Source organism: Plasmodium relictum, assembly GCF_900005765.1.
Source record: "Plasmodium relictum strain SGS1 genome assembly, chromosome: 4".
NCBI classification, from domain to species: Eukaryota; Apicomplexa; class Aconoidasida; order Haemosporida; family Plasmodiidae; genus Plasmodium; species Plasmodium relictum.
This window is the reverse complement of record NC_041682.1, coordinates 568,741-590,505: the sequence shown is the minus strand read 5'-3', so window position 1 is coordinate 590,505 and position 21,765 is coordinate 568,741. Positions and strand designations below refer to the sequence as shown.

At 19.0% G+C, this 21,765-nt stretch overlaps 7 protein-coding genes across 7 annotated transcripts; 2 read left to right on the top strand and 5 right to left on the bottom strand.

Moving 5' to 3' along the window:
- Positions 1-81: 81 nt before the first annotated feature.
- Positions 82-1,698, top strand: PAT (pantothenate transporter, putative; the record flags this gene model as incomplete). Its single annotated transcript, XM_028680306.1, has 1 exon — positions 82-1,698. One exon carries the CDS (start codon positions 82-84, stop codon positions 1,696-1,698), a length of 1,617 nt encoding a protein of 538 aa, XP_028531816.1.
- A 2,380-nt stretch (positions 1,699-4,078) lies between these two features.
- On the bottom strand, positions 4,079-6,523 carry PRELSG_0415600 (conserved Plasmodium protein, unknown function; the record flags this gene model as incomplete). Its single annotated transcript, XM_028680305.1, has 1 exon — positions 4,079-6,523. One exon carries the CDS (start codon positions 6,521-6,523, stop codon positions 4,079-4,081), a length of 2,445 nt encoding a protein of 814 aa, XP_028531815.1.
- A 3,153-nt stretch (positions 6,524-9,676) lies between these two features.
- PRELSG_0415500 (transcription factor, putative) lies at positions 9,677-10,073 on the bottom strand (the record flags this gene model as incomplete). The annotated part of the gene is made up of 2 exons (XM_028680304.1): positions 9,677-9,798; positions 9,875-10,073. The coding sequence occupies 2 exons, from the start codon at positions 10,071-10,073 to the stop codon at positions 9,677-9,679; spliced, it is 321 nt and encodes a 106-aa protein (XP_028531814.1).
- An 850-nt stretch (positions 10,074-10,923) lies between these two features.
- Positions 10,924-12,336, top strand: ASL (adenylosuccinate lyase, putative; the record flags this gene model as incomplete). The annotated part of the gene is made up of 1 exon (XM_028680302.1): positions 10,924-12,336. One exon carries the CDS (start codon positions 10,924-10,926, stop codon positions 12,334-12,336), a length of 1,413 nt encoding a protein of 470 aa, XP_028531813.1.
- A 4,000-nt stretch (positions 12,337-16,336) lies between these two features.
- On the bottom strand, positions 16,337-16,825 carry PRELSG_0415300 (merozoite surface protein 2, putative; the record flags this gene model as incomplete). Its single annotated transcript, XM_028680301.1, has 1 exon — positions 16,337-16,825. One exon carries the CDS (start codon positions 16,823-16,825, stop codon positions 16,337-16,339), a length of 489 nt encoding a protein of 162 aa, XP_028531812.1.
- Positions 16,826-17,485: 660 nt separating this feature from the next.
- On the bottom strand, positions 17,486-18,909 carry MSP5 (merozoite surface protein 5, putative; the record flags this gene model as incomplete). The annotated part of the gene is made up of 2 exons (XM_028680300.1): positions 17,486-17,778; positions 17,955-18,909. The coding sequence occupies 2 exons, from the start codon at positions 18,907-18,909 to the stop codon at positions 17,486-17,488; spliced, it is 1,248 nt and encodes a 415-aa protein (XP_028531811.1).
- A 595-nt stretch (positions 18,910-19,504) lies between these two features.
- Positions 19,505-20,339, bottom strand: MSP4 (merozoite surface protein 4, putative; the record flags this gene model as incomplete). Its single annotated transcript, XM_028680299.1, has 2 exons — positions 19,505-19,779; positions 19,985-20,339. 2 exons carry the CDS (start codon positions 20,337-20,339, stop codon positions 19,505-19,507), a joined length of 630 nt encoding a protein of 209 aa, XP_028531810.1.
- Positions 20,340-21,765: the final 1,426 nt, after the last annotated feature.

The window sequence follows — 21,765 nt, the reverse complement described above, 5'->3', positions numbered from 1 at the left end:
TTATTTAATTTATTTATTCTTTTTTTTTTTTTTTCTTTTTGGTTTATCTTAACTCTGTATTTTACAATATATATATATATAATGAATAAAGAGCCCTATATTAAGGAAAGAAATAATGAGGAAACTAATAATATATTACATGAAGAAACGGAAAAACTTGTAGATTCAAAAATATACGATAATGCTTTAAAAGAAGGTTTTAAAAGAAGAAATTCGAGTAAAAAGAGAGATGAAAAACATGATTCAGCATTTCACAAATCCTTAGCTGTTGTAAATATAGCTGCAGGATTAGATGGATGCGATGATCAATTGTTACCAGCAAGTTTCAGAGCTCTAGAAGCAGATTTAGATTTACATCCATCATTATTGGGATATATTACATTGGTTCAAACATTAATGCTAAGTTTATTTAGTCCTATTTGGGGATTTTTATCCGATAAATATTCAAGAAAATGGATGTTAGTATTTGGTACAGCTTTATGGGGAATAGCAACCATATTTTTAGCAAATATAAACGATTTTCCTCATATACTATTTTTCAGAGCAATAAATGGTTTAGCTTTGGGAAGCATTGGTCCTATTTCTCAAAGTATTCTAGCAGATGCAGCAAAAAATGAATCATTGGGGTTATCTTTTGGTTTAGTTCAATTATCATCTAGTACTGGGAGATTAATTGGAGGAGTTGTAACAACAACAGTAGCATTAAAATATTTTGGAGGAATTAGAGGTTGGAGGTTATGTTTTATCATTGTAGGAATATTAAGTATTCTTTTAAGTATAACGGTAGCACTATTTGTTGACGATGCACCAAGGCAAGTTAGGAAAAAAAAAAAAATAGAATATATAAATGATGATATAGATGCAGGAACAGGAGGTATAAGAATAATTAATAAAGATAGCCATTCGTATCTATTGTATAAAAATATTCTCGATATACTGAAGGACAGTTTATCGAAAAAAAGTATAATTATTATACTTTTAGAAGGTTTTACAGGTACTATACCATGGTTAGCTTTGAGTTTTAATACAATGTTTTTCCAATATTGTGGATTAAGTGATTTACAAGCAGCTGTAATAACAGGTTTTTTATTAGTGGGGGCAGCACTAGGGGGGGTAATTGGGGGTCTTTTCGGGGATATTATGCATAATATATCTAATGATCATGGAAGACCATTTCTAGGGCAATTAGCAATGTTTGGTAGAGTACCATTAGTTATTTTAACATATCTTATCATACCAAAAAGGCAAGAAAGCTTTGAATTATTTGCTTTATCTTGTTTCTGTCTTGGTTTGTCTTCAATTGCAGGAGTAGCTGTTAATAGACCTATTGTATCAGATATTATCAGACCCGATTATAGAGGAACGGTTTTTTCTTTAACAATTGCAATTGAAGGAGTTGGATCATCTTTAATTGGTGCACCTTTATTTGGTTATTTAGCTGAAAATACATTTAATTATCAAAATAACAATTTATTAATTTCTGATATGCCTGAACAATTAAGAAAGAATAATGCTGATGCTCTTTCAAAAACTTTATTATATTTAACTTTAATACCATGGATACTGTCTTTTGTATTTTATAGCCTTTTACATTTTACGTATGGAAAAGAATATAGAAAAATGAATGAGATAATTGAAAATGAATATAAGTATGACGATGAGGATGAGGAAACCGTTGCTGAAAAGTTGGAAAAGTAAATTCCGAAGAATATTCATTTACCCCAAATAAATAATGGAATAACAGAATACACATATATAATAAAGATAAATAAATGAATATAATAAAAAAAAAAAACTGTAAAAGTATAATATTTTAAAATATTAAAAAAATTGAAATAAAATAAAATTAAAAGATTATAGCTGGATATATAGAGCATAATCTATACATTAAAAAAAAAAAAATAAATTAAATTAAATTAGAGAATTAAAGTAAAATAAATGATTATTATGTTTAATATAAAAATAATAATATATCATTTACATATTATTATAGTTTACTTTTTTCTTTATTATATACACTTCTGTAAATTTCTTTTTTTAATATATGAAGCTTCTTTTAATTATTATTACAATTAATACTATTTTTATTCATTTCCTAATTATTTTTTTAATTTTGCTTTATGTTTTTGTCTTTTTTTTTTTTTTTTTTTTTTTTTTTTTTTTTTTTTTTTTTTTTATTATTTTTCTCCTTATTTTTCTTAAGTTTCCCTTTTTTTTAATCTTTTAATTTATCTTTATATTTTTTTTTGTTATATTTTATTATTATTATTTTTTTTTACAGTCATTCTCATTTATTATACATGCTAATTTAAACCATAATTTTTCTGTTCACATATTTGTTATGTTTAAAAATTATTTTTTTGAAAAGTTTTTGCACATTTTTCTACTTACATTTTAGAAATAATTATAATGCATTTAATTTATTTAAGATAAATTATCATAATACTCTTTTTATACTAAAAATGGTATTAAATATAAAAATATTAATAAATATATAATTAAAATTTGAGCAATGTCATAATTGAACATAAATTATTAATTAAAAAAAAAAAATTAATAGATAAGAGAATAATTTTATGCTTGTAGTAATTCCTAAAATATGTTTACCATATAAAAAACTTAGAAAATTAGGATTATTATTCCATATCAATTAAAAAATAATGAAATTTACTAAAAAAAAAAATCTGTGTAATGATAGCACAATAGATAAGCTCCTAATTTTTTTTATATATTATATCAGAAATTTATATACTTAGAGCTTGGAAAAAATTCAACTATCCAAATAAATAAGAATATAATTCTATATTCCACTCCATTTTTATCTTATTACTACTTTCTATAATATATAGAAATTGAATTTATCAAAAAAAAAAAAAAAAAAATTCAACATGAAAATTGCACATAATAAAAATTTGACTATTTTTTAAGAAAGCATTTCTATAAATAACAATTAAAAAATTTTAATATATTGTTATAGATTATATTTTTAAAAAATATGGATATACAGAAACAAAAAAAAAAAAAAATAAATAAATAAATAATAAATAATAAAAACAAAAAAAAAAGTCATTTAATTTTAACACATATCTCTTAATAATTAAAATTGTAATAATCTACATAAAAAAATATTATTTATAAAATACAATATGTTGCTAATTACATTATCAAACAAAAAGAATCTAATAAAAAATAAATGTATTGATCATTGCCTTTATGAATATAAATAAAAATCTCTATAAAAAATATATAAAACTTGCTAAATAGAAAAATAGAAAATAAAAGGAATATATATATGTATATATATAATTCCTAATTTTACTATTAGGTTTTTTATTTCTATATCATTTAAAATAGGCAAAAAAAAAAAAAATCTTTTTCATTAATAAATTATAACTTTTTTAAACTTAATATTATTTATCATAATTATCTTTCTTTTTATAGGTATATTTATTTGAAAACCAAGGGATACTAAGAGAGTATATGTTTTTATTACTGAAAATGAACCTTTAAATATATTACATATCCTAATACTTTTTTATATAATTTATTTGTCTAAATTTAATTTATATTGTTTTAAAATAAACAGGAAGTTTTTTTCTTCTTTTTTCTTTTTTCTACATTTAAGTTTTTTTTGAGAATGTTGCATTTTTATTATTTAGTTTTAATCTTAAATATCAAAAAGAAAAAAAGAGTAAATATAAAAGCAGATAAATACCCAATATAATATATATATAATAAGCATAAACATATATGGCTTAATACATACAAACTGATCCCTATTAAAGAATTTTATATAAATATGAATTTTTAAAACAACAAAGTTATTGAAATTTAATAATATAAAAGTTACTCAAACAACATTCTCAATATTATACACTTTAAATGTTTCTTTTTCAATAATTTTGTGTTTTTAATTTTTTTTTTTTTTTTCTTAATGAATAAAAGATTTTTTGAAAAACATATATGAAATTAAAAAAGTTAATAATTTTTTTCTAAAATAAAAATAAATGTTTTAATTAAATAAATAAACTTTGTATTATTTAAATTGTTGATAATTTAAGATTATATGAGTTATTACCTATGAATGATCATTATGTAAATTATAAGATTTATTTAATTCATTGTTGTAAAATAAATAAAAATTGAATATTTCATTGTAATTTAATTCATTAAAATTTGAAAAAATATTGCATAAATGGATATTTTCTTCACCATTTTTTTCAAAGAAATCATTTGTTTCTTTTATTCTGTTAAATAAAAAATCATAAAAATTATTTTTTTTGTTGTTATTATTTAATTCATCTTCATTCAATAACAAAGATTTGTTTAATTTTATTATATCTTCATTATTTTCAAAAATTGAAAATTCTTTAGAATTTTTTTTTGCATATCTATTTAGTATTTTTATACATTTTTTAAAAATATTTTTACAATCATATATAATAAATTCTTTAAATAATCTTACTATGTAATTTATATCGTTTGATTGATAATAAATGTTTTTTCCTGTTATTATTTCAAATAAAAAATTAAAAATATTAATATAGAAACCTAATTCAATTTCACTTTCTATACATTTTATATGAAACCAAAAATATACACCAAATTTTTTTAGTTTCCATTTCTTCAATACAATACCTAATGCTTTAATTGTATTTAATAAAAAAGTTTTTAGTTCAAATTTAGTTAAGATTATTTTTTTTTTACTATTTATGATCTTTTGCATTTCAGTATTTTGTTCTAAATGTAATAATTCTTTATGTTCCCTTTCTATATAATTATTATTTAGAGTAAAATTCTTTTTAAGATCATATTTAGGTAATGAATTAATAAATTTATGATTAATCATATTTTTATTTTGTAATAAATTCTTTATCATTTTATAATTTTCATCATTTATTTTTTTATATGAAATACCATTTAAATCTTTTTTTTTCTTTAATATTTTTTTTATGGCAATTTTATTATCATTCATATTATTAAAACTTGCACTACTTGAATATAAATCATTATTATTCTTATGATCCTTTAAATATATCAATTCTTTTTTAGTAATAGCCTGATTCTTATTACTTTTATTATTATCAGTATCCTTTAATTTATCAATTAAAATGTTATTTAAGATACTTGTATTTTTTAATAAATTATTATTTTTATTTGTATCATCAACATTTTTCATTTGCATAATGCATGTCAATGAATCTTTTATATCTGAATTATTTTTATCTACTGAAATGTTTTTCATAAATTTTAATTTATCTTCAATCTTTCTAGTATAACTTATGTTATCTTGTGTAAGCTGAGAATTTTTTATATTCTTATGTGGTATTTCTAAAGTACATTTTGATAAACTTGCGCTATTTCTGATTTTACTATTTTCTATATTTGTATTAGATTTCAAATTTAGGTAATACATACTATTATTTACATTATTTAAATTATTCAAATGATTGACACTGTTTAAATTGCTCAAACTATTTATACTTTTTATATTATTAATATTTTTTAAATTATTCACTGTTTCATTTTTATTATTTATCCTAATAATTTTATCGTTTTCATTATTTGTAAATTGTGTGAAATTACTTATATAACTAATACTTTTCATATTAATTATATCATTCATATTTTTATTGTTTCTATGAATATAATTTATTATATTAGTACTTTTGTCATTAATTTTGCTATCATGTATAATGTTATTTTTAACATTTATATTAGCGTTATAGCCTCTATTAAAATTATTCAAATTATTGCTATTTAAATTATATTTTATAACGTTATTGTTTTTATTTATATGGCTTATATTATCTGAAATATACTTACTATTTATATTACTTGAGTATACATTTTTATTTATGCAATTTTCATTTTTATGTGTTGATTCAATAGCATTTTCATTCTTCTTATTATGAATATCTGCATTCATATTATAATAACCCTCTCTGTATTCATTTTTTGAATTTATATTATTTAATTTTTTTTTTAAGCAATCTAAGTTATCAAAATTTTCTTTTTTTCTATTCATTCCATTTTCGTGATTTATAAAATTTTGAATATTGCTGTTTTCATTATTATGCAAGAGATTACTATTGTTGTCTTGGTAACTGTTTAACTCCTGTATATTACTTTTATAAATTGTATTATTAACAGAAACATATTCATTATTAAGATTAATATTTTCCTCCATTTTTTTTACATTTTCTTCAGTAATATTAGTAATACTAGAATCATTTTTTTCTTCATGTATTGAAAACCTTTCTTTTTCTTCACCTTTATTTTCAATTTGATAAGTATTTGATATTTCATCGGTCGTTGTTGATATAGAATCAGTAGTAATTATATCATATTTAGATTTAAATAAATCTTTCTTTTCCTTAATATCATCATTTCGTTTCATTTCACTAATACTTATTAAGAATTTATTATATTCATTATCATCAAAATCTTTTATTTTTCTATAATTTTCATTAATTTCTTTACCTATTTTTACTTCCACATTCATTTTACTTTCTTCAGTCATTATCTTTTCTTAAATACATTTATATAAATATGTAATTAGTTATTTACTTTTTCATCTACTTATTACAATTCATTATAAAAAAAATATAAAACTTCTTTTTTAAATTATTCATTAAATTCAGTAATTTAGAGTTTATATATATATATATATATATAAAAGAAGTGAAAAATAGAAAGAAAGAAAGAAAGAAAGAAAAAAAAAAAATTAAAAGATTAAGAAATATATATATTTATTTATTTGTTTTATCATAAAACATTTCTTAAGAATAATTTTTTTGAAAATATAAAAACTTCTAAATCCTAAGAGGAAACTAATAATATATTTTCCTATTATATATAAAATTTTTATCTTCTCATAATCGATTTTTTTTTATAACATCACTTTGTGTATAAAACTAATAATTCTGAATTAATCTAAAATAAAAAAATTTTATTATTAACTATATTTTTTTAATATTTTTATATTAATTATTTTTTTTCTTTTTTTTTTTTTTATTTCATCATAAAATATATTATAAAAAAAAAAAATTCTTTATATGAATATATTATATTCATTAATCTTTGTGATGATTCTATTCATCTACTTATGCATACATACATATATAATAAGTAAAGCTAATTTTTCTTATAATTTATGTAAAAATATAATAAATAAAATTATATAATAATTTTTTTAAATTTTTACCTTTTGAATTCTTTAAATATTTTTATCATTATGATATTAAAAATAATTTTAAGAAATAACTTATGCTAATTTTATGATATGATTAGCAGCATATAATAATTACAATAAAAAAAATACAGTCATAATTAAATTTATATAATGGTGATAAAATATATATATAAAACTTAAAAAAAAAAAATGTAAAATATATTTTATTAAAAAAAAAAATTTTCTAAAAATTTTTTTAATAAAAGAAACATAAATACTTTTTAGTTTTATTTTGCTTTTTATTAATTATTTTTATATTTGTACAATCTTAAAATCTCAAAAAAAATGAAAATAAAAAAAAGAGATAAATGTTTCATCTCGTCATTTAACAATATTCCTATTATTTCTTGTTTTCGTCTGGCATGCTATCATGCATTTTTTTTTTTTTTATGTCCAAATTAAATTTGATACAAGTTTGAAAAAATGATTTTGTAATTTTTTTTACAAAATTTTATTTTATAAATAAAATAATCATGAAATACTTTATATATATACATATATATACAATTTAAGGAAATATAAAAAAAAAAAAAAAAAGTCTAATAAAGATAAGAATTGTATAAATCTTTAAAAAAAAATTTATCATAAAAGAAATAATTTATAATTACAATAAAATTTAAGATAGTGGAATTATGCACTTTAAAAAATATTTAGATATAAGATTATATATATATATACATATGCATTTATAAATTGAATAAAATAAACAATAATTAGTAATATATAATATCAGAAGATATTCATTTGTTATGATATTTCTAAATAAAGAAAAAAAAGAAAAAATTTAACAATTACTATATTTTAATTACACTTTAATTTTTAATAAGTATTTACAATATAATAAAATAAAATAATAAACGGTATGTAATATAAAATAGATTTGATAATATAAAATTGAAAATGAATTATATTAATATACTTTGTTATAGAAAATTCAAATATAATAAATATATTTAAAAAAAGCAAGAACATAAAATATATATTATACTATTAAACGAATAATAGAAAATAATATAAAATGAAAAACTATAAGCATAATTTTTTATATAACACAAATAATAAAGTTTAAAATGTAACATGATTCTAAATAATAAAAAAATTTTTTTTTTTTTTTTTTTTTTTTTGTTATTTACCATATATGGTTTCCAAATTTTTTATTGATAAAAGTAATATTAATATACTTTAATTTCAATATATATCATTGCTTTTATAAATTGAATATTTAAAACTTAAATTTCTTTAAATATATTGATATATTTTAATAAGTGTTATCATGTTCTTGAAAACGTTTTGTAATCATATTTTTGATAATCTTCATAAAATTAAAAATTTATTGGTTATATAAACATTTTTTTTTATTGTTCATTTAATGCAATTAACTATAAATATTTACTTAGGATTAATGTAAATAAACAAATAGAAAAGAAATTAAACATTTTTTTTTTTTTCAAATATGTTTTACTAAATTCCTTTTACTTTGAAAATACATTTCCATATTTTAAAAATTAATAATTTGAAATACAAAATATTAAACATAAAATATTGAAGTACTTAATATTTACAACATATGAAAACTTTTAAGTTGAAAGAACTTTTTGTATAATGTATGAATGTTGATGCAAATATTTTTCTAAATAATAATTATAAATAACTTTTAATTACTTTTCTTAATTTCTTTTCATATTATTCTTTTTTTTTTTTTTTTTTTATATTATGAAAAAAAAAAATTGCAAAAAAACGAAACATAAATGTAATTACATATTATTATTTTTGCAAAAAATATAAAAATTGAAAAAGGAGTACATGTGTATATGTCTAATTTATAATAAAATTCTCTATAAAGAAAAGGATATAAAACTTAGTATCAATAATAGTTAAAAATACTATTTTCAATAAATATGCAAACAGTTCTTTAATATTGAAAAATTTAAACAAAGATAATTTTATTACATAGTAGAATCCATATATATATATAGTAGAATGTTCTATCAAATTAATAAGCTGATAAAAATTAAAAATATCTGAGATATATTATGAAAAATTTAAAAACTAATAAAAGAAAAATCCTTTTAAAAAAATCAATATAAGATAAAAAAAAAAAATTTTACTTAATATGATAATTTTTTTTTTTTTTCTGTCAGTATAATTTTAATCATTTAATGATAATAAAAGTATGTATAAAAGTAATGTAATACAAATTAAATGACGTAGAAATATAAAAAAAGGAATATATATATATCATTTAAATATATCACTATGTATAAGAAAAAGAAAATACATAAAAAAAATATTTAATTCAATGAATTATTAAAATAAACTAATTAAAATAAATATTCTTATTCATATAAAACTTAAATATATATTATCTCACTTGAAAAATAAAAAGAAATTAAAAAAATAAAATAATACAAAAAGAGTAGACAGTAATAAAATAAAGAAATACTACTCTTTCCAATGAAAGTTACATTTAACGCAAATATAAAAAATTGTACTAGGTTCATCAGCTGATCTGATCTGTAGACTATAAAAATATGCTTCATCATTTGTACATTTTGGGCAAATAGCTAAAAACATAAAAAAAAATATACAAATATTCTTATTTTATTTTTTTTTATTATTTTTTTTTAAATTATTTCTAACCTTGTGTTTTAGACATATTTTTATTACTCATATCTACTGCATCTAAAGAAACAGTTTTATTGTACTTTTGGCAATCAAACTTATTATATATTTTATTTTTTATTTTGTATCTATAAGTACATGATTTGCAATAAAAATAAACACCGTTTTCAATATGTACTAGAACAATATTGTGACAATTAGGGCAAAAAAAAGCCATTTTTAAATTAATATTTTTTATGATAAACAATAATAAAATAAAATAATTTCAACCTTCTTATTAAATATAATTACATATTTCCTGTTTTCAGAAAATTAATATTTAATTTATTTTATCCTCTATAATACTTATTATACTATGGTGTTGTTTCTTTTGCTATTATTCACTTTTCTTAAACACAAACTTTATTTTTATTCTTAAGAAATTGATAAAATATATTCTCTATTCTTCTTTTCTTTTCTATAAAAACGGAAACCAATGACAATATGCATGATGAATAATTAAAGTAAAAAATTAAAAACAAAGAGAAAATTTCATTAAATGAAGATGAATGTAAATAAAAAAATTTTTAAAGTAATTCCTCAATCCTTTTAAAATCTTTTTTTTTTTTTTTTCTATATATAAATTATTTTTTTAATTATAAAATTTTAATATTTTGATTTTATTTAAATGTATAATTTTTTTTTTTTTTTAAATCTTTGTATTCCAAAATTTAATCTCTTATAAATTATATTGTTCATTTAATTTATTTATATAATAAATTTCTATCTTTTTTTTTTAATTATTGTTATAATAATTAGCATTAAGAAAATTTTATTTTTATTTTTTTTTTTTAGTTTTCTGTGATTTATATCAAATACATTAATTTTCCGAAATTCAGTTTTATTTTTTAGCTAATAAATTAGGAAATATGTAAATAAAGCATCACTTATATTTTTATATAAATTATTACATATGCTTAAAATAACCTTTAAAAATATTTTGGTATATCTTATAATTTATTATTTTTTAGATAAGTTATAAGAAATTAAAAAAATATTAAAAATTTTTTTTTTTCATTTTCCTTATAATGGAAAGTTTGCTTCAAATAAAAAATATATCTCCTATTGATGGTAGATATAAAAAATATTGCAAAGAAATATCCTCTTTTTTTTCTGAATATGCTTTAATAAAGTATAGAATACTTGTAGAATTAAAATGGTTACTATTTTTGAATGAAAAAGAATTTTTTTTTAAGAAATTAAGCGAAAGTGCATTAAAATCATTGAATGAAATAAGTAATGTAACGGATGATGATATTTTAAAGGTAAAACAAATTGAAGAAGAAACAAATCACGATGTGAAAGCAGTAGAATATTTTATAAAAGAGAAAATGAAATCTTCACAAAATCAGGAATTATTAAATATAAAAGAGTATGTTCATTATTTATGTACTAGTGAAGATATAAATAATATAGCATATGCTATGTGTATAAAATTATGTATAAACAATATAATTATCCCAAATATAAAAAAAATAATGGATAAATTAGTTCAATTAGCAAGGGACTATGCTGATATTTCTTTATTATCAAAAACACATGGGCAACCAGCCTCATCAACAACATTTGGTAAAGAAATGGCCAATTTTTTTTCAAGAATTTATAATCATTTAAATGTATTGGAAAAAATTAAAATTATGGGAAAATTTAATGGGGCTGTTGGAAATTTCAATGCTCACAAAATTGTAGATAAAAATATTGATTGGATAAATAGTATTCAATATTTTATAGAAAATTATTTTAATTTAAATTTTTGTTTATACTGTACTCAAATACAAGATCATGATTATATTTGCGAATTGTGTGATACCTTAGCACGTATTAATTCAACAATGATTGATTTATGTGTTGACATATGGTTATACATTTCTAATAATTTATTAAAACTAAAAATTGTAAAAAAAGAAATAGGAAGCAGTACAATGCCTCATAAAGTGAACCCGATTGATTTTGAAAATGCAGAAGGAAATTTACACATAGCAAATTCTTTTTTCAAATTATTTAGTTCCAAGTTACCAATTAGTAGATTGCAAAGAGATCTATCTGATTCAACCATTTTACGAAATATAGGTTCGTCTTTTTCTTATACTCTTATTGCATATAAATCCTTACTAAAGGGATTATCAAAAATTGATATAGAAAAAAATACTCTAGACGAAGAGTTAAATGAAAACTGGTCAACATTATCAGAACCTATTCAAATTATAATGAAAAAGTATAATTTTCCTGATGCTTATGAAGAATTAAAAAATTTTACTAGAGGAAAAAATATAAACAAAGAAACTCTGCATGAATTCATAAAAACTAAATGCAACTTTTTACCGAAAAATGTTATTGATGAATTAATGAATTTAACTCCTCATAAATATATTGGATATGCCAATTATCTTGCTCAAAATGTTGAAGAACTTACAAAAAGAATGCAAAATACGAAAATGTAAGAAAACTATATATAAGAAATAAACATAAAATAAATTATACATACATTTTTTCAATATTTTTACAATTATATATATTTACTATTACAGAAAATAATTCCAAAAAAAACAAAAAAAAAAATTTTTCTTTTTATATTGGACTATAGTTATTTTAATATTAAATTATATATATAAATAAAGTTTTTTTTGACATTTTTTTGTTCATAAATATCTATTAGATTTATCCTAGAAATACATATGTATATATATATATATATATATTTTTGTCACATTAATAATCTTATAAATTTATGTGGTAATAGTATCTTTTTCTTTTTTTTATTTTAATTTTAATTAAAAAAAAAAAGAGAAAAAAAATTAATTCAATTTTATAAAAATCTAAATATTTAAACAAAAAATATTTCTCATCAATTTCCATATATTTATCTGTTTTTTTTTTTTTTTTCTCTAAATTCATATTAATATTATTATTTCTTTTTCTTATAACAATTAAAACAACACATCTTTCAAAATTTTAATAAAATGAATTTTTTTAATAAAAAAATTTAATATAATAATTGCCTATATTTTTAAATTGCTAAACTTTAAACTTATCATTTTTCAAAATATATATATTCATGTAAATATTTAAGTCATCATAAAATATAATTTATAAAAATTAATAAAGTTTAAAAAAAAATATTAATTTAAATTTAAAAAAATAAAAACAATAATAATTATAAATGAAAAGAATTATTGTAACGAATAAGATATTTTATCATTTTTTTAATATTTTACTAGTTGAAAATCCATATTAAAAGTTATTTTTTAGTAACTTCAAAAATCTTCAGCAAAAAAAAAAAAAAAATAATAATAATAAAATAAAATAAAAATTAATATTTCTATTTGAAAATAAGTTAAATTAAATATATTTATGAACAATTTCTATGAATTTTTATGAATGCTATAATTATATTACCCTTAAAATATCCCTGTTTTTTGTTTGATATAAATTTTTATACAATTGATGATATATTTCTATCATACTTATCATCAAGATTAACAATATTAATTTCATTAATATATTTTTCTTTGTTCCTTTTATCATTATTTGAAACATTCGTTTTATTAGTAGATTTTCCATATATTTTTTTGTTGGATTGTAAGTTGTTTATGTTTTTCTATTTATTAGTTCTACTTCAGTGTTAAGGAATTGTATACAGAAACATTCCATCTTCTGATAATGAACTATAATATGTTTTTTATATATTATTTTATTAGCATCACCAAAACTTGCTATATATGCATATATCATCTGTTTTTGTTATATTATTTTTCAATGATGAATTTTTTGATTGTAATTGATATGTATTTTTATTTAACCACCTCCAGATGAAGTCTATCGTGATTATATCATAGGTGCTTTACTTCTATATACTTCAGAGCAAATCAAATTACTTGTATTTAATCCTCTTGTTTCTCAAACTTTCTTTTTTATTAAATAGTTGTTAATGGTATTTGCATTAATTAAAAAATTATTAAAATGTCTTTTTAAATCGTGTGTAAAAAAAAAATGGTAAATAGAAAAATTTCTTTTTTTTTTCTTCAATATTAATTATTGTAAATGATTAATAAAAAAAAAAAAAAAAAGACAAAAAAAAATATTTAAAATGAATATTATAAATATTAAATTTAAAAATATATTTTAGAGTAGTTTTCAAAAAAATATTTTTTTTATAATAAATATTTCGTGTTAGATAAAATAAAAAAAAATGTTTACAACTCCTTTTTAGTTTTTTTTTTTTCTAGTGTGATTAATATTTAAAGAGTTTTATTCTATAGAATAAAATGAATTTTTTAAAAATATAAGATATTAACAAAATATTATAATAACACATCAAAAATGTAAATATTGTAAATTAAAATATTTTTCATTATTCTAGAGAGTTAATCCTGAAAATAGATCAAATAAAGAATTCTATATTTCAGAAACATTTTTTTCTCCTATCTAAACTAGAAATAAAATTTATTTTACGAGGAAGTTTATTATATATGAAATGATAAAATATATTTTTTCTTTTCTTTTACTTTTATTAGCAAAAACATTACTTATTAAAATAAACAAATTATATAATTTTTATTCATAAAGAAAAAAAAAAACATAATTATTTGTTATTTTTCAATTTAACCAATAAAATATTTATTTTAAAAAGGGTTTAATATATTTATTATTAATATATAGCAAAAATATATATTTGAATTACAATATATTTTTAAAGTTTAAAATTAAAAAGAATAAAATAATTTATTAAAATTATAACAAAAACAATAGAAATTGTTAATATCATTATTAATTTAACGAAAAAGCTAATTATATTGATAGTATATATTTATATATAATAAATGCTTTAAAATTTAGATATTACACTATTATTCCATCATTATGCATACTTTAATTATAATTTCTATTATAATAAGGGAATAATTCTATATATTCTTAACTATACTAAAATTTTTCTAAATTAACGCCACTCCGTTTTTCTTCTTTTAAATTTTTTTTTATGATTAAATACACTTTTAGACATAATATCTTCCTAATTATTATTAATAAAAAAAAAAAAAAAAAAAATCATCTAAATATATATTTTTGGATATAAAAGGTTTTTATGTTTTTTTCTAAAATATTTCTTATTTTTTTAAGAACTAACTTATTAATATATTTTATATAAATATTAAATAAAATTTTTCCTAAATTAGTTGATAACTTAGAATCTTATTTTTGAACTTAATTTTATAATAAGTTATCACTTTATTTTTTTTATTCATTAATATTATCTTAATGTAAATCTACACTTATTTATATGATATACATAGTTACTTTCTTTTGATGTTTCATATATTTTCCTTTTTATTTCATCAATATCTAAACATTATTCTTCATTAACTTTTTTTTTTTTTCATTGTTTTGAGTCTTATTTGCAATAATTGTATATTGTTTATTTATTCTTTTGTTTCTCATCTTTTAATGTGTTCACTATATTAACACTATTCACTAACATTTATAAAAAATTTTCTGATTTTTTTAAAGTATAATATTTTATATTAGCAAAATGTGTTATTTTATACATTGAAGAAATCAAAACAAAGACATTTCATCATCATTATCTAATCATATGGAATCAGAAGAATTCAAAATATCATTTTTTGTATATTTTTTGAACACTATTATTTTTTATGAAATATTGAAATAAATTTTTGTACTTCTTAAATATTGTAGATGACATCTCTGAAATATATATATATATGTTGACATATTTCCTTTTAAAGTGCCAATATTTTTTATTATTGTTATTAGCATAGTCCAATAGCATCACTATTTTGTATTTCATGAGCATCTTCATTTTATACGTATTAAATATAATGAACGGCATATTACCAAAAAAAATTATAAAAGCAAAAGATTATCAAATGATAAAATCATTATTTTCTTTATTTTTATTGGACGTTTATTATTATAAATAAAAAAAAAGAAAAAACCCACAACTTGAAAATTAAAAAATTATTATTAAAGAAAACATATCTCAAAATTATTTTTTTTTATTGTATATATTTCATAGGGTAAAAAAGAAGATAAAGAAAAAAAGTTATTTTTAGATTAATAGATTTATTCTACATTTCTATCACAATTAAGAAATTTCTAAATTACATGTTAAAAATAGAACAATAAAATTAATAATATCTAATACGTCAATGTTTTAAAATTCAAAAACCTATTACAACTTAATTAATTACTGCCTCTTAGAAAAAGAACTGTTTTATATATATTATCATATATTTAAAGAAATAAATAAAAAAAAAAAAAAAATATATATATATATATATAGCAGTTCTGTATTACTAAATAAGATCAATATAAAAAGAAAATGAAAATATTAAAAACTTAAACACTTATTTTTAATATATTTCTTAGGAATAATTTGTATAAGTACATGTTTCACATTTAAAACTAATAAAAAAAAAAAAATTACAATAGTAAAAATAATACAAAAATAGCAGTAGCAGAAAGCACTGAAAAAACCTTATTTATTGAAGCATTTGTATCATCATGTGGTGGTTCTTCCATTTCTTCTAGTAAATTAGTTTCCCCAGGTGCATTATCTGTATCCTCCCCTTGATGAATTGAGGCATCATGTGATGTTTTTTTATTACCACATGCAGTCTCTGAACCTTGTTTTGCTGGATTTACGTTAGTGCTACTTGGTTTACCTGCTTCTCCTGCTGTTCCTGCCGTTCCTGCTGTTCCTGCTGTTCCTGCTGTTCCTGCTGTTCCTGCTGTTCCTGCTGTTTCTGATGCTCCTGCTTGCCCAGTAGCATTTGGAGTATTAGAAGACAAATATCTATTTATTATTAATACATTATTTAAATAGTTCGTATTATCTTTAATATAACTTTTGAAATTCAAACTAAAAAAAAGAAAAAAATTTGCAATTGATATGACTTTTAATATATTCATTTTTACTGATTTTTAGTTTAAAAATAATGAAGGATATAACAATATTATATTTGATTTAAAATAATAAATATAAATTTATTTATTTATATATATATATCCTTTAATTATATAAAGAACTCATTAAAATTTGTTTGAAAGCAATATACTTAAAATATTTTTTGAAAAAAATAAAATAAATTTTCTTAAATTATTTTTTCTTTTTCTCTTTTTTTGATATAAATTTTATAAAAATACTTTTATATTTAAAAGAATTAAAAAGTTTACCAAAATATCGGTGCTAATTAATCCTAGAAGTGCGCTCATTCCTAATTATTATGCTAGAAAATATGTAAATACATGCATTACTTTACACAACAATGCACTTTTTATTTTGATAAAAATAAAAAAATTATGTTTATAAAAATATTATTATCATTTTAAATAAAATTATGCAATTATCACAATTTTTTTCTTTAATTTATAAAATGTTAACTAGTAAAATGAGCAAATTACTAAAGTGCACCCAAAAAAAAAAAAAAAAAAATCGATAAAAAATTTTGATTCGATAACTTTTCATCTATCAACGATGTATATTTTTATGTCTTTTTTACTTCTAATTTTTTTTCATTATGTATTGCAAAAAATTATTTGTTTTAAACTACATTTTTATAAAAAAAAAAACTAATTCATCATTATTAATGAAATAGTAAAGAAAATAACTAATGAAAAAAAGGGGTTTAAGGAAGATGAACTTGTAACACATTTATTTCCTACTAAATAACCTTCCTTACAAATGCATGCTACTTCATTATGACTAGTCATTATGCATATTTTATCATAACCACAACCTCCATTATTATGTGTGCATGGTTTCATTCGAATATCCATATCTTCTATGGATTGATGATCTTTTCTATTTTTTCCTAATTTTCTTCCTTGAGTATTATAAATATCTAAAGTATGGTACTCTCCTTCTATAAAAAAAAAAAATAGTATAAATAAAAAATATATAAAAATAAAAATTTATTAAAAAATTTTAATTTTCTTTCCAAACATTTTATATATTAAACTACATTAATTTTTTATAACATTTAATTAAATTCCTTTTTAAAATTTTAATGAAATATTTTCATATGATGCGCGTCTTTACCTGGATGGTATGTTGGTCTATTAGATAAATTATTAATATCAAGTTCTTGTTCATGTCCACTTTCTTCTAAATCTTCAGAATCATAATTATCTCCAGTTATCGTATGGATTTGATCTGATTCATGTGCACTAGTTAAATCTGGCAATTCTTCAGGTGAACTTTCTTTTTGGGAGTCTTCTTGGCCCTGGATATTATCATCTGATTGAACATGCTTTGAAATTTCAACTTGATGTGTATTGGTACCATCTGGGATTATATTTTTATCTTCAACCTTCTCTTTCTGTTGGCTTCCTTCAGCTGTTGTTGCTTCTAATTTATCACTTGGAGTTGTAGCTTTCGAATCATCGGTATTTGTTTCTTCAACTTGATCACTTCCTGTTTCTTTTGTAGATGCCTGAGTTGCATCTGCGGGAGAAGTACCATCAGGTGATGCGCTAGATGCAACAGTACTTTGAGCCTCCTGTACTTGACTCTGTTGGTCACCATTAGATCCAGAATCAGTACTTTGAGTATGAGTTTGACCGGAAATACTAGTTGATTCTACACCAGTTGTTTGGGGATCTGCGGGCACACTAGTAGATTGAACTTGAGGCTGCTCAGGTTGGGGAGTTGTTACTGTAGTTGCAGTTTCTGGAGCTGCAGTTCCTCCAGATTGAGTTTGATTAGTTGCACCATCTCCTTTTCCAGTTGCGGGAGTTGCACTTTGACTAGATTGAGTACTGTCACTATGACTAGCATCCGAATTATTTTGAACACTAGCTTCACCAGTGTTAGTGTTTTGACTAATACCGTCGTTTCCACTTACATCAATAAATGTGTCATTCAAAAATCTTTTCCAAATAAAATCATTACTACCCCTACTTAAATCACTAAAAGAATTATTACTATAATTTTTGAAATTCAAAATAAAAAAAATAAAACAATTAAAAATTAATAGAATTTGTTTTATGACCATTTTTTTTTAAATCTCTTAAACAATAAAAGAAATAAGTAAAATTATGTAATTTAATATTAAAAGTTTAAAAATATTGACAATTTAAAGCTTATTATAATTTTTTTTCTATTAACGAGAATAAGAAAAAAAATTACAATAGTATCTATTTTTTTTTTTTAACTATATGTAGCTCAGCAAACTCTCTATTTCATTGGAAAATTTTCTTACTGAAAAATTAAAAAAATTTCATCTAAAAAGTATGCATGTTATATACAATTATTATATTAAACATAAAAATAGCATAACAAGTATATATTTTTTTATATTAAAAGATATATTTTTTCAACATATTTTATTTTCAGATAAAAAAAATTAAAATTATAAAGAATTCTTATTTTTCTCTTTTTCTTTTTTTCTTATAGCTTATTAGGCCTAACTATTGAAAATAATTTGTTACAATGCACCCTTCTTAAAAATAATAATTAGGGTTAATGTTGTAAAATTAATTTAATAAAATAAATATTTTTAAAAAAACTTTAAAAAATCATATTTTCAATATTTCTAAGAAATATATAATTTTTATAATTGTAAATTTTAAATTTAAATATACCAATTATTAATTTATAGATATCAAAACAATAAAAAAAATTAAACATGTAGAGAAGATTGAATTTAATGAAGATGATTCTGATATTTTCACACACTCTTTATTTACTAATTTATATCCTTCTTTACATACACATTTCACTTTACCTTCTCCAAGATTTTCACATAGTTTATCTTCTCCACAACCTCCATTATTAGATTTACATAAATCTTCATCTTCATCATCATCATCTTCTTCATCACTTTCTTCATGATTTGAACCTTCGCTTTCAGAATTTGCATTACCTAATCACAAAAAAAAAAAAAAAAAATATATAAATATAAATATTTTACCTTAAATTTATTAAATTATATTTTTTGCAATAAACACATTTTATCAAGATTTCAAGATTATTTCTTAATTTATTTACACTTTTTTTTTTTTTATTTAAACGGATAAATTCTTAAATTATATATTGGATTACTATCTGCTTAATTAATTTTTATTTACCTGAATTTGGCAATGTTTTACTTGAACCATCTGGATTACTTCCATTTGTAGTTACTTCTTGAGGTGGATTTCCACTTTCACTAGTAGAATTCACAGATCCCTCCAGATTTGCTCCATTTTGTTCACTTGTATCTGTACTTGCTCCACCTGAGCCTGTACTCTGAGTATTACCTTTCGCTTGAGGTTTCTTCGCAGAACTACTTGATGAAGAGGCTGCATTTTGATTCAAAAATCTTTTTTTAATTAGGGCACTATTACCGTCTAAATTATTTGAATAGTTGCTGAAATATTTTTCAAAATACAAACCAAAAAATATAAAAAGATTAACTGTCAATAAAAATTTTACTGTATTCATTTTACTGAATACTAATTATAAATAACAAAAAACAATAGCTAAAAGAAACCTAATATATTATTGAAAATCTTTAAATGTTAAAATATGTTAATAAAAAAAAATTTATAACTAGAATAAAAGGAAATTTAAAGATACCCTTGATTTAATTTTAACAAATTTACAATATAATTTAAATCTAAAATAATTTGGAAGAGAAAAGGAATTTTTTTTCCTTGATTTTAATTTTTTACCTTTAGATTAATAAAAAAAATTGCTAATAGCAAATTTAAACAAAATATTTATAACTTAATTTTTTTCCTTTTTTTTTTTTAAATAATATCTATATTAAAAGATGTAAAGACAAAAATTAGTGATAATTCACCTTTTACATACAATTTTGAAAATCTTTATTCTAATATTTATATATTAACAAAAGGAGAGAAAGTTTTTTTCCTATTATTAATTTCTAAAAAAAATTAAGAAAAACAGAAATCTTGCCTATAAAAACGAACTATTTTTTTTTTTTATTCATCGATTTATACAAAATGCAATTATCTTTTTTATTTTATACAATATTTGTTCAGTTAAATATCTTAAGCACCGTTAGTATAATTTAAAAAAGCGAGTATTTACTACAAATAATAATTAAAATTGTTTATAAATTATAAATATCCATTAAAAGTATAGAAATTATGAAAAACATATTTATTATACTTTATGCATGCTAGATACATCCAATTTGTAGTAAATACAATATAACATAAAAAAATGTTAAAATGTTATATATTATTATAAAAATTGTTTCAACTTTTTTTTTTTACTTGTTAAAAAATTTAATTTTTTTTAACGAAATAAACAATTCGTAAAAATGCACCTATTTAAAAAGAAAAAGTGATTTTTTTACTTATTGTTTTGGATTTTAACAAAAATTTTTTTTTATGAAAATTTTAAAATATCTTTTAATATGCGTGACAAGCATATTACTATTCATAATTATATATTTTAAATTTAAAAAAATGAAAAAATATAATTTTTTAAAATTAAAAAGTGTAATAGTAAACACGTATGAATGTATGTGGAAAAAATTATACTTTATTAAAAAAAAAAATGATGCCTGAATTATTAAAAGTTAATCTTTTAATAATTTAAAGAATTTTTAATATGCACACATTTCACACGTCAAATTTCATTTATACATTTTATTAGAATCCCATTTCTAATTATTATTTGAGAATAATTTTCTATATGCTACACCACTTTGGTTTTTAATTGGTTTATTCATCGCATAGTTCTCGTGTTTATTAAAAATACTATAATATTTTTTTGGATTTTATTTGATATCTTTAAATTTTTCATAGAAGGATGTATTAAAACAAAAATAAGTCAGAAAAATTACTCTTTTTTATAAAATAGTTATCAAATGTTTTCTGTTTTGCTTATTTATTAA